At 43.0% G+C, this 12941-nt stretch overlaps 1 protein-coding gene across 1 annotated transcript; it reads left to right on the top strand.

Moving 5' to 3' along the window:
* The first annotated feature begins 926 nt into the window (after positions 1 to 926).
* Positions 927 to 12043, top strand: LOC119218317 (proline-, glutamic acid- and leucine-rich protein 1-like). The gene is made up of 6 exons (XM_037472663.2): positions 927 to 1348; positions 3999 to 4043; positions 4428 to 4472; positions 4938 to 5085; positions 6043 to 6204; positions 6865 to 12043. The coding sequence occupies exons 1-6, from the start codon at positions 1298 to 1300 to the stop codon at positions 7953 to 7955; spliced, it is 1542 nt and encodes a 513-aa protein (XP_037328560.2). The 5' UTR covers positions 927 to 1297; the 3' UTR covers positions 7956 to 12043.
* The last annotated feature ends 898 nt before the right edge of the window (positions 12044 to 12941 follow it).

Raw genomic sequence — 12941 nt, 5'->3', positions numbered from 1 at the left:
CCTTTTTCCAGAGTGTCGAGTGAGAATTTTTCTAACGCTTTGCTAAGCTTCAAACTTCACTCACAAGGACCATGCCAATAACAAGAGACGGGTTTGAAGAGGTTTAATGGATTAGAAGGTTGGACATTGGAAGCTGAGGAGGTCTTTGAGGGTGAAGGGATGAAGGGATGTTGGATTCAGGTGGAGGGAGGATTGGAGGTGGGGTACAGGTGGAGAGATCAAAGGACGTGAGGTATGGAGTGAGGGTTCAAGGGATGAAGGGGGGATGAAGGGACGTGTGTTGCAGGGGGAGGGGTGAGGGCATGTAGGGTAAGTAATGGAAGGGTCTAAGGAAGAGGAAACGAGGAGGGGAGAGGGGATAGTGGAAAGAAGGTTGGAGGTCAGTGATGGAGGGTGTTATCTCTTCTGACAGCTGGTGGTGCAGAGTACCCTGTTGTACATGTGTCCAACGTTACATACAAACAACTAGTGGAGGAATTCATGCATTTTATAAATCAAACCTTACCGTTAACCATAGGCAATGGTACAGTTTAATAATTAAACTAGAGCCACTATTTTTGATAAAATGCTACGTTCTTTACATTTCTCACTTCTCTTCATATTCACTAATCTTTTACTTGCAGTTGAGTGTGGTATTGCTTATTTTCACCTTAACTTTAAGTAACTTTAGTACTTCCAACTTTGCGTTAACTTCTTTCATTTGTTTTGCAAATACATATTTTAAACATCATAGATCTGTTTTCCTACAATTGCAAAAAAAAAACTACAAGAAAAATAGCATGTATTATTGTCTTGAGTCATGAATAAGGCAACAGTCGAACCGTGCGCGAAAAGCACCGCGTTAAAGCAGCCTGCGCGCGGCTGTTGCTGGGAGCTCCGGCCAATCAACGCCGCGGCGCTCCCATACGAGCACTACAGGGGCTGGAGAAGCATGACATCATGCACATCTCCGACCCCGGCAGCAGACTGCAGTCCACGACAGAATACACCCCGTCCGCAAAATTACCCCAGAAACCAAGGGCCTGGGACGCCGGAGTGTTTCTGCGGAGTCGGGGAGGCGCTTTCCGTCCGTCCGTGCGTGCGTCCGTGCGTGCGTCCATCCGTGCGTACGTCTGTGCGTGCGTCCATCCGTGCGTGCGTCCATCCGTGCGTAGGTCCGTCTGTCCGTCCGGGCAATGGCGGATGGAGAGGCCGCCGTGTCTTGCGGAGTGGGACAGCGGCGATGGGGGCTTAGCAGACTAACATCCCTCCTGTGCACGTGCATTTCCTCTGTTTAGCTTGGTACGGAGCCCTCGCCATGGATCCAGAGAAAACGTTGACATTCTGCCTCGGGCTGAAGGCTGAGGAGGTAATGCGCCGCACGGCGTTTTCCTTTGACGTAAACATTGCTGCCAACAGCTGGGCTTCAGTCATTCTGCAGAGCAACATGCTCCCCTCGGTATGCGTAGTTGTTGACAAACAGCTGGCGCTCGGCCTGTTGGGTGCACATCTGTCTTTCCATTCCTTCATTTTGAGTGGTTGTGCATGTTTCTGTCTCGAGGAGAAAGGGCGCATTTGTTGCATCGTTACTTTACTGCATCCCGTAGTGGATGTCTGGGTTTGGATTGTAATTGTTTTCGGTCAATGGAATTTCTGTTTGTGATGCGAACAGCTGATAGAAACATGGGCCCTCTAATGCTCATAGAAGGATTTTTTTTTTTTTTACAAATATTTAAAAATGCACTGCAAGGTCACCAAACTCCAAATCGAAGAGGATTCCACAGAAGGTCCCGTCAGTGCTTACGGAATCTTTTAAGTTAGATAGTATTGACATCATACCTAGTTTGCAACTTGTTGACTTGTGTGGCTTATACTGCAATTATGGATTAGCAGTTAGATGCAAAGTAGCTTACTGTCGTAGTGCACCAAAGATTTAACTTTAATTTATGCAAGCTGGAATAAAAGAGATTTCACTGCCAGACCCTAACCCTGATCAATCTGAGGATGATGTTTCTTTCCAGCCTGTTGTTTTTGCCGGATAATAATGAGGCTGATACGCATGTATTTATAAAAGCACACTTAAAGATACAATCGCTTGATTCTATTTGAAATTATTCAGAAGAGACATCTATGTACAAGTCATTGTGCCGTGTAAAATAACATTCAACACAGTCTTGTAAGGAGAAGAAATAGTGTTTTCAAATCAAATTCTCAAGTTTGTATTTGCTGTATTTGCATCATCATAATTATTATAGTATTTCCAAATTCTAACGTTTCATCAAGAAATAAACAGTTAGAAAATGATCTTTTTCCTCAATAAATCTTTTTTGGTCTAAGATTGTGTGAGGTTCTTGGCACTGATTTTGTATTCTAGTAAAGAAATGATTTATTGCGGTACAGTCCTCACATAAAGATGCAATGGACGGCTTTATGTGCCCACAGTCTGCTTCACAGTCAAAGTAGTTCTCACCTCACCTTCAACTCATCTGATCTTCATGCCTGTTTTTAATTGAACTTTAACTTAAATCCAACAGGATTAAATAGTCACACTTTTACAGCCGTTCACAGTCTGGGTCCACTCCACGTGTCCCTCGCTCGTCATTTTTAGGTCTGTGTGGCCGTCTCAAAGTCTCACACACTCAAACTGGCCTGTTCTTCACAGGTTCCACGTGGTGTAGGATGGAGTTAGCGACTCCCAGGGGGGGGGGGGGAAATCATTTTCGGTTAGTCTGTGGTCTCTGGGGGAAGTCTGAATGATCACCTCACAGCCGTGTGCGTGTTCTCTGCCTTGTGGTGGGCTCACCACAGGAACTCAGCTCTCTCTTGAAAACTACATAACAATATAAAAAGCTCACTTATGAAACCGCCGAGGATGTACTTGACGGCTGAATCTGCCGCATTACTTTTTCCGTTGGGTTTCCCTTGAGGCGGAAACAAAAGAATTTTTGAAAAATGTCTTATTAATTTTTATTTAACCATTGCAATGTAGCTGACAAATAGCAAAGATGACACCTAACCCATCTCAACGCAGTGTGTGGACTTACAGCTTCTTATCACACTTTTTAGCTCATTAGCTTTTGTTTTTTTTAATGACCTGAACCAGTTAAATAGCTGGGAGTGCACTGGCATGTATGCATGTACACACACCCACACACACACACACACACACACACACACACACACACTGCTGCCGACATTGTCCCATACGCTGACTACACACGTAACCAGCAGCCAGCTGTTAACAAAAGAGGTCTCGTTTATACGGCCACAGCCCCGTGTACCTTCACATTGTTTTTCAAAGAGGCCCCACATCCAGCAGCACACACACAGGCATATTTGACTTTTCCTCACACTGTGTCTGAATGACATATACAGAGCGACACAGAGTTTTCAAATCTGGACTATTACAGAATTACATTTTTATTTTGTCTCCACATTACATTCACTAAATGGTGCGTATTTGCTTGCAGTCATCCTCATTGGTAGGAGGACATCTGATATTCTGTTAAAATAACCAGATTTTTGTATATATATATATATATATATACGGGACTGCTCAAGTTATTCATGTAATTGTTCTCTTTCTCACTTCTGAGTAATTGCAAAATAACGATGAATAATGATCTTTAGGGTTGTCTTTTTGGATCCTTTTATTTTATAGACATAAGAATGAATGGTCATTGTTAATCCCAGTTTTAGAGAGGTGTGCGCGTGTGTGCGTTTGTGCACGTGTGTGAGATCTCGAGCCACCGAGCAGAAACAGGTTTAGTCAAAAAGCCATTGACCTTCCCGGTTCCTTGAAGAGCAGCAGTGTCGGGTAACCGGCGTCCTCACTCCGGGGAAACGTGTTTAGTGGCCCTTATTGTCACTCTTGATCACTGGAATGACACCGCGGTATCATTTGTTTCTTTGACTGTGCCCGAGTCATTTTTTTAAAATCATGTAGTTTCTTTTTCTATTAACGATACATGATTTCTGCTGCCACTGTTTAACCGTTTCCCGACTCTGTCTTTCACTAGATGACCATATCACTGCAGGGGCTGGATGGAACGGAGGCTGCTACGGTAGGGAGCTCGACCTTCAACCACCACTACACATTTCACAACACTGCATAGTAGAAAACATTATCCACAGTAAAAAACAACAACCCCTGAGCATAACCACATGGGGTTGCTATGGCAATGCATACATATTTTTTAGTAGTTCTCTGTCACATGTGAGGTTACTACGTTTGTAACAGAATCCTCTTCTTGTTGCATTTTTGTTGTGGTTCATGGTTTTGCTCAAGTGTCTGAGGTCGTCTTAATTTCTTTTCCCCCCCAAGCTTTGAAACGTGACGGCTTTTCATGATGCTGATATCTGTCATTAGTTCCCTCCCTCGCACTGACTTGCTGATGATTCGGATGCAGCTGTAAGATTCACACAGGTCTTTCAATTTCTCATTATAGGTGGCTGTGTCTCAGAAGGAGGTTGACATGCGCACAGTCAATAAGGTGTGAGATTTCTTTGATTGACATTGATGCACAACTGCCGTCAAGCACGCTATCCCACAAAATAATATTAAAGCTAAAGACGAATCAACATCTTAAGACGGCGGCTCCTACACGGCTGTGCACTAAGCAGCAGACGGAGCGAACGTAGTGGAGCATGTAACAGCTGGAGCCTGATGTTGGGCCCCCAGGAGGAAATGGCAGATCTATTTCTATAGCTCGTCATTACATGGAAACTCAAAGTGCTTTACATGCAGGAACAGAAAACAATAAGCCAGCTGTATGTGAAAAAAAATGCTATGAAGTTGATTTGAATCTAATCAACGTGCAATCTTTTTGTGAGGGGACATGTTTATTCTGAGGCTCATGCTGTGGACCTATCAAAGGGGATAATGTCCATACCGGAGAGATACCGAACATTAGCACTCTACCTTTTATTCATGTGTAACGCTGTGTTGTGCTCACCAGGTGGTGAAGCAGCGCGGGGCTTCTGGTAGCCTGCCTGTGCTCAGTCCCAAGTACTGTCCCGGGGTGAACAACAGTCCAGGGTACCTGTGTGAAACGGGCCACTGCTGCGGAGAGACGGGCTGCTGCACCTACTATTATGAACTGTGGTGTGAGTCAACTGGAGGACTTCTTCTCCGTTGTGTTTCAGTGAAATGGCTTCCTGAGGCCGCATTGCCTCCTTCGTTGAGCGTGAAGCGCAATATCGGGACACAGAATTGTACTTGTACTACATTCTTATTACATATGAAGAGAAGGTTATTAATGCCAAACAGCATATCCAGACATGACATCATCTCACCAGGAACTGTATGTCTCATTGAGGAAATCACCATTTGTCACAAGATCGCAAACATCTCCCTTGCAGAGATTGCATGTCAATGATATCCATCAGAATATGTTTTTAAAAAATATCACATTATAACATTTTTGTAATTGACTTAACTCAACCCTGGGACTCCCTCACATAGTTTTTATACCAGTTTAATTTGCTTTTACACATTGATGCAACGGACAACAGTTTATTAGAATCCTAACTATTGAAATCTGATTGTTAGATCTTAATAGTCACCTGGGTAGGACATCTGAAACTGTTTGTTTTTCTCGGTCAGATCACAGCAACATTGAACATTTACTTATAGAGTTAAGTAAATAATTACTATGACATCAGAGGATTTATCCTTTGCCCTAGTGTGTGTCACTAAAATAAGAACTGCGCTTGTTAGTTATCCTTTTACATTACATTACATGTCATTTAGCTGACTTACAATGTCCTTGTGGGCTCCAACCTCAACTACTAACTACTTTTGACTTTTCAAAGTATTCAGACCAACAGAACAAATAAAAGCAAAAAATTATTATTATTGTTTCAATATGTTTCAATATGTTGCCAGAAATGTTTTATCGTGGGGAAATTATAATGACTGACAAATTCATTTTAAACACTACATAAGGTAAAATAGACAGTATTAAGGAAAACATAATCACCAAAACCAGCTTTGATTGAACAGTCAACACTTTTAATTTTTGAAAAATCATTATATTGGGTTTTATTTCCTGTTCTCTGCAGGGTTCTGGCTGCTGTGGACGATGCTGATCCTCTTCAGCTGTTTCTGTGCTTACCGGCACCGCCGGGCAAAGCTGAGGATCCAACAGCAGCAGAGACAGAGGGAGATCAATCTGATCGCCTATAACGGAGCCTGTAACTACCCTTCCTCCATGCTGGACCTCAGTAGGTTCATTTACGCTGTTTCATCTCACATATTTTATTCTATTTCTCATTGTATAGGTCTACTATCAGGGGAACCACGGCGCCTGAGGATTTTTAAAGTCATGATTGTGTATTAAATGGGGTCAGAACATTATATTTGATTGATTTTAACATCCATATACAGAGACAACTCGAAAGAAAGGAAAGGAATATGTATTAATTAATGAAAATATACATTAAAAAGTATTTACCTCACTCATGAATCTGGTTCAAATAGAGGCAAACGGTTTTGATTTAAAGACGCTGGAAGTCTCAGCAGAACTGCAGCTATTGCTCCAGATGTTTGAAGCCTTAGAAGTGAACGCTGCTTCTCCATGTTCGGTTCTGACTGCGAGCAGAAAGACGACCCGTCCCAGACGACCCGAGGGGTCGAGGCAGGTCAGAGCCGTGTATTTTGGCCATAAACCTTTCAACCGACTGCAGTCAAGTCAGTAATTTCCCCTGGACAGCGGGGCACTGTCATTTCTAGCAAACATCCCTCAAACTAAAAGTACAGTTGCATTGGTTGTATATTAAGAATATTAAGAATGGATCGTTGTATCTCTAGTTTTTTCTTTTAATGAATCAAGTAGCTTCCTGCACTCCTGAGCTGATTTGCTTATGATATTGCTTTTGTCGCAGGTTTTCTGGCTTCCTTCAAGTTGCCCTCCTACGAGGAGGTGGCGGCGCAGCCCAGCACCCCTCCTCCGCCTTACAGGTCTGTCTTCGCCCTGCAGGGAGTTGCCATGGGGGGCCCCAGCTCCCCTTACCCCCACCATCACCACCACCGTCACCCCTGCCCTCCATACCTGGGCCCGGGTCCCAGCGGCCCAACTTCCTCCCAGAGCTCCGACACCTACACCAGCTGCTCCTGCGAGTCCTGCTCCCTCACCTCCCCCTGCAGCACCTCCTTCTCCGTCCAGGTCACTGACGAGACGTATGACAGTAGCCACATCTCCACACCCAGTGAGGCCGGGGTCGACGGTGCGCTCATGTCGAGGCTCGGGTCCAACTTCGCGACCACCTCCACCCCAGCACCTCCACCACAGGTCGCACCTGATGCTGTTCCCGGAGCCGCTCCAGATGTTGTAGCGGCGCAGAGACGGGCCTCTGGCGGCGCCGAAGGAGTGCCGTCTCCGGCTCCAGCTCTCTCTCTTCCTTTCCACCCTCGCCCTTCTCTCCTCCCGCTCTCTCCCCTCATTCTGTTATCTTCCATTCCTTCCGGTCAGGTCCACCCTCTGGTCCTCTCAGACCCGCTCGGAGCCGTAGCCATTCACAGAGAGAGAGAAGAAGAGGCTCCACTGTGTGGTCCAGCTCCCAGGTCCACTACGTCTCCCCCAAAACAGGCCCTTTTCTCATCAAATGTGGCGGTTTTCACACATTGCAGCAACAAAGAAGAGGAGGAGGAGGAGGAGGAGGAAGAAGAAGAGGACGAGGAGGAGGATCATTTTCGCCATCGGCGGCTAACGGGGGATTCGGGCATCGAAGTGTGTCGCTGCCACGTGAAGAGAGAGGAACAAGAGAGTGAGGAACCCCAGAAGGAGCCTTTGGGGAGAGGAGGAAACGAGGCCGTGAAGGAAGAGGAGGGCGCGGACACGCTGCACGACAGCGCCGACTGTTCCCTCAGAGCAAAGGCCTCCGCCGCGTCACCGCCTCGCGCCCGCGTCTCTCCCTCTCTCCCGAGCATCGGCCGGAAGGCAGGTGGGGCCGCCAGCGCCGCCGACACCTCGTAGGCTCGCAGCCTTTGAGATGAAGTCCCAAAGGAGGAAAAAGTGAAGTGTTTTTCAGGAGACTCGTAGGTGAAAGAGCTTGCAGGTCTTACTTGAAATGGTTCGGGGGACGGGAGGTTTAATGGATTCTCGTTGTTTCTGTGTTCAAGTGAGAAACTCCAAGTGCAGGCGACACCTGAAAGTTTAACTTTGTGGGTGGTGGTTAATCTATTCATGGTTTTTGGGCAGAGGAATATCTTTTCTCTTAAGGAATGAGATGCTAATAAATGGCTTCTTCTCTGTTTCCATTTTGCCACATGCATAGCAAATTCGGTTCGACCCGTGGCTCCGTGGCAACGTCCAGCCGTCCCTCTACAATTTTAGCTACTTGGGATCCCAACCTGTGGGTCACTAAATTAATCAGAGGGTGTTTTGCCCCATACAATATGTATTGGAGTCACAACATTTTTATTTTAAAGGGTCTCATAACGTAAAAGTTGAGAAAAACCAAGTCACATAAATCAGCAGCATCGAACGAGACTGTTTATTAGACTTACTTTTGTTTATCGATACAAATAGGAAAATAATCACAGAGCAATTCCTTTTTCAAATGTGCAGCTCCGACTCACCGCGTCTGGACCATGTTGCATTATCCTGATTCACTTTGTTCCATCTCTTGGAAGAGGTTCACAACCATTGAACGGGACTTTGGTCAGCCTGTGACCTTTTTGTTGTCGTGGGGGTGGAAGTTTTGCATTCACCAGCCTACTTCTCTCTGTTTTAGAGGAAATGAGAAGGAAACGATTCAAACGGATCCAAGAGGTGTTTGTTGTCTGCATTGTGTCTTATGTTGCTCCCTGGAAGAAAAGGGGGGTGCAAACATGAATTGAAATGTGTGGGTGGCAAAGCTTTACAATGGTCCTATGATTATACGTCGTTGTTTGAGACTGTTACGTGCTTATGCCGTTCAATGAAATGACTGTTTGACTTTGGGTTTGATGTGTTTGAACAAGTTTCTGGGTGGTCGTTGCCAGTTTTTTTTTTTTCGCAAGGCAACTTAAATCGGATTCCTCCGCGGATGGACTGTTGCAGAAACACAAAGCCTAATCGCTGATTATGAATGTAAAAGGTTATGCATCAAAATTTGTACACTTCAATTGTTTACGGATCATTTTTATAGCTCGACGGAGGACCTCTGGAGAAGCGCCGCGGCGAGGCAACACAATCTGCCGGCTGTGGCTTTTAAGAAGACACTGTTAAATGAAGTTCCCAATGGAATGTCTGTCTGTCGCGTTTTGCTATTGAAATATCAAAGGGGAAAACGTAAAATGTACGAGGTTGTGGTTTTGAGTCAGAGCAATAGATACAGCGGTGGCTTGAGAGGTGGTCACTTCTGAGAGTTTGATGCTTTTCTCTAAATGTATCCCGGGTTTATCCTGACTTTGTACGTGAAATAATATGTCAGCTGATCCTGTTTTTCCGCAGTGGGAATCGCACACATGTCTCGTAATTTACTCTGAAGCATAGAAGAAGATTTCGATAATGAGAACGTGTCCACTCCCATTTTTGCACATGTTTGTCTCACTGTAGCTGTTGTGAGACAAGTGTCTCTGTAGTAAATTGAGGCCACCTTAGTGTCCTTGGCTACGTGCAAAGCCAATGTAATTGTCTCTATGGTAACGTGGACAGAAAGCGATGCCTCGGTTTAATACCTTTGTTTGTCACTAACAAATATCGGGTGTTTAGGGAGCGTGAGCAGGTTTCGGTTGGCGATGAAGATCATTTAGACATCCCTCCGACCCACAGCTGGTTGACGCCCTGAAGGGAGATAGTTCACTCGCTGAACATATCAACATAAAACCTTTTCGGCTACTGTACATTTCTTGGCTAAAGATTGCACAGTTATTTTCCTCACTAGTTCTAGCTACTATATGTTTATCAAAGTGTATGGTGCCTAGATGGAAATAGACTTTCTGGCATTCTATAGTTCACTGCTGCTATGCGAGTGTGTGTGTGTGTGTGTGCGTGTGTGTTTTCTGTAAATTGTGTAAAGTCGTACGTCAAAAGGGGAAACATTTTATAACAGTGCTTAGCAGTCTCTTTATAAAATATACACAGTGCGTAAGTACATGTGAGACTCGCAAAAATAGTATTTAGCAATAGTGTTCACACTTTTTTCCTTACTCTAGTTCATGCTAGTTGATAGGAAACAAACTGTTGTGAGAAGACATTTACCTCTTTAGCATTGATCCGTGAGCTGTGCTGGGCGAAGACCCTCGATTGTACATATCGCTTCATTTTCGATGCCTTTGTTTTGAGGTTTCTCCCAAGTGCAAACTCTGATGATCGGTTTTACTTTGCCCCGGTTTGTGTCCTTTATTTATTGTCATTACACTTGGCTCACAGAGGTAAAGAGATATTCTGGAGCTATTTCCATCTGAACACCTCTGTTAAGAGTTTGATATTAGAGTTTGACGCCAATTTTCCAATTGCAACTCTGTTTCTTATTCTACAAGGAAATTGTGTTGGGAAAACATTTGTCCTTTTTATGACACGAGTCATGCACTTTTTTAATGTGTTCTTTTTGCTACATTGATCTTCCTTTCTTTTTCTGCTTTATACCTTCTTGCAAATGCATCTCTTTGGTCTTAAAAGATATCTTCTTGTTCATATTGAGGACAAATGTGTTGCCGATTCAACAATATACAGGAGGGAAACAATATGTTTGGCAGCTGGATTTGGGGAAAATATAAAGCGAGTTCCCTTTTCTTATACATCATACGCACTATGATGATTTTTTAGTAACAATTTCAGTTCACGTTTAGAACATCTATTACGAATGGAAGAGTTATCCACTTTTATGTTGTACGTGTTTTGTCAGTGACTTTTAACAACAATTTAACTGCAGAAATGAAGGTCTTCAAAGTGTAATTGTAAAGATTACTTATTTATTTTTTGGGGCCTTTTTTTTACAGCAACTGGATCTAGTCTTCATGAATTTGTAGTATAAAGTTGGACATAATACAAAGTGTCATTCTACAATAATAAACATAATCATGAATAGCTTCTAAAGAGATTAATATATATTGTGCAACATCATTGCAATGACTATAGTTTTATCCAAAGGATAGTTTTCTTTGGATTCTGAATGTGTTGTTAAATGACCTTATGGATTTTGAAAATATCGAGGTTTGACTTGAATGTAATCCTAACACATGTGGCACAAACAGTCTAGATTTACCCTGGCAATGATTTTACATTGAAGCCAAACTGATCGATGTGCTCTGATATTCTTTACAGTACAGACTAAACGCCCAACTCAACACTCATTGCCACAGAAGGCCAAGGCCTGATTTAAGACTGTTACCTCGCTGAGTTTTGACTGCAAAGGACTGTTTACTACTCCTTATCAAGATAGTAACTACTCTATATTTCTATTGACTTTCATTTTGTAAAGCCAAGAATTAAAGAATAAAAAAGAAAAACGGGCCCATCTTGGAACGGCTGAAATCGTTTTGCCAGGAAAAGTAACTTCACCTGTTTAGGGAATATATTTGTTGTTCCTATTCCTCCTGCAGCTATGAGACCGCAGGATTTATAGAAGTATCTTTATGTGATCGTATGTGACATAGTTCAGATTATTACTGCTACAGATCGTGGTGTTCTTTGAGGGTATCCTAGTGCAATTCTACCTGCAGCCCTTCAGTGTGTTGTACGCATGAGTGAGAGAGTTATTGTCGGCCCTGTTGTTGTGGTGTTGAATAATTGTTGCTTATTATGAGGCCAAAGTTGATTGTTGTTGATATTTGTCAATATAAAAATCCAAACATTTTTATTTCATCATGACTATCGTGTTAATTTTGTACCTTGGTGTGTAAAATAGAGATGTGTGATGCATACGTTGATGTAAAATCCTTGAGATGCTCTTACATTTTTATATATATTTGTTTGGTTTCACACACTCCAGAATGTTGCGTTGTATTTAGGTTTCCTCAATTTTGAGATTTTTCATTGATATTCATTAGGAATCTACCATACTGCCATTGATAACTGTTCTACTTTATTCAACAAAAACTGTGGATTTTGTGTCAAAATAAATGCTAACAAGTGTTACCAAATACATGTGTGTACTTTTGTGAATATTATACACAGTTCTGGTTGAAGCTCTTATATCTCCATGGCAGCAAAAGGTATTCTGCTTTGAAAAAAAAACAGCCAATACACTGAATTATCTAAGCAAGGAATGAGCAAAAAACACCCACTCATTAGTAGATGCCACTGTGACTCATGATGAGTCATCAAGCAAAGCTCACAGGGAAAGATTCCCCTTTTCGCAAGTAAAAAAGCAAAACAGAAAATTGTTTGAAATGTGTGATACAAATACAACTTGCAGTAGAGGAATATTGGCAGTCTTTTGTTGTCGAGCAATTTACCAACCAGAAGGCGAGGCATACGTTGGCACAGTTCCTCTCACTCACAAATGTACTGTCCTGCTAGAATTATTATCCTATTATTATTATTATTATTATTCATATTATTCATATTATTAATATCAGGGCTGGATTTCCAAACAGGCCACTGCCGCTGGCCTTCGTTATCGTAGGTGGGCTCCAGAATTAAATGTATTCTACATAAACTTGAAGTCTACCTTGCAGAGGGATCCCTGTTTCAAAATGACAGTGAAAGAATCAAGGAATTAATATTGGCTGATATGACTATTTGTACGCAATGGGTGTTATGAGCCTGGTATGATTTTGTGTGTTAACTGTCATAGACATTGATTGTGCCCCACATTTACTTCGTTAGAAAAAGACAGTTTGCTGCTCAATACCAAGGGCACCTAAATACTTGTTGGCTATTATCTGATTTAGCTGCACAGGTTTTTCAGCTCCATCTGGTGGTATAAGCTTGTACGACTTTATTATTTATTTCCTTTTAATGTATTTCCGTGCCCTGCTTGTAATTATGAGGCATTGATGAGCTGGGAACCAGCTGCAAATTAGGAATATC

Source organism: Pungitius pungitius, chromosome 9 (assembly GCF_949316345.1).
Source record: "Pungitius pungitius chromosome 9, fPunPun2.1, whole genome shotgun sequence".
Lineage (NCBI taxonomy): Eukaryota > Metazoa > Chordata > Actinopteri > Perciformes > Gasterosteidae > Pungitius > Pungitius pungitius.
This window is presented reverse-complemented; position numbering and strand designations above follow the sequence as displayed.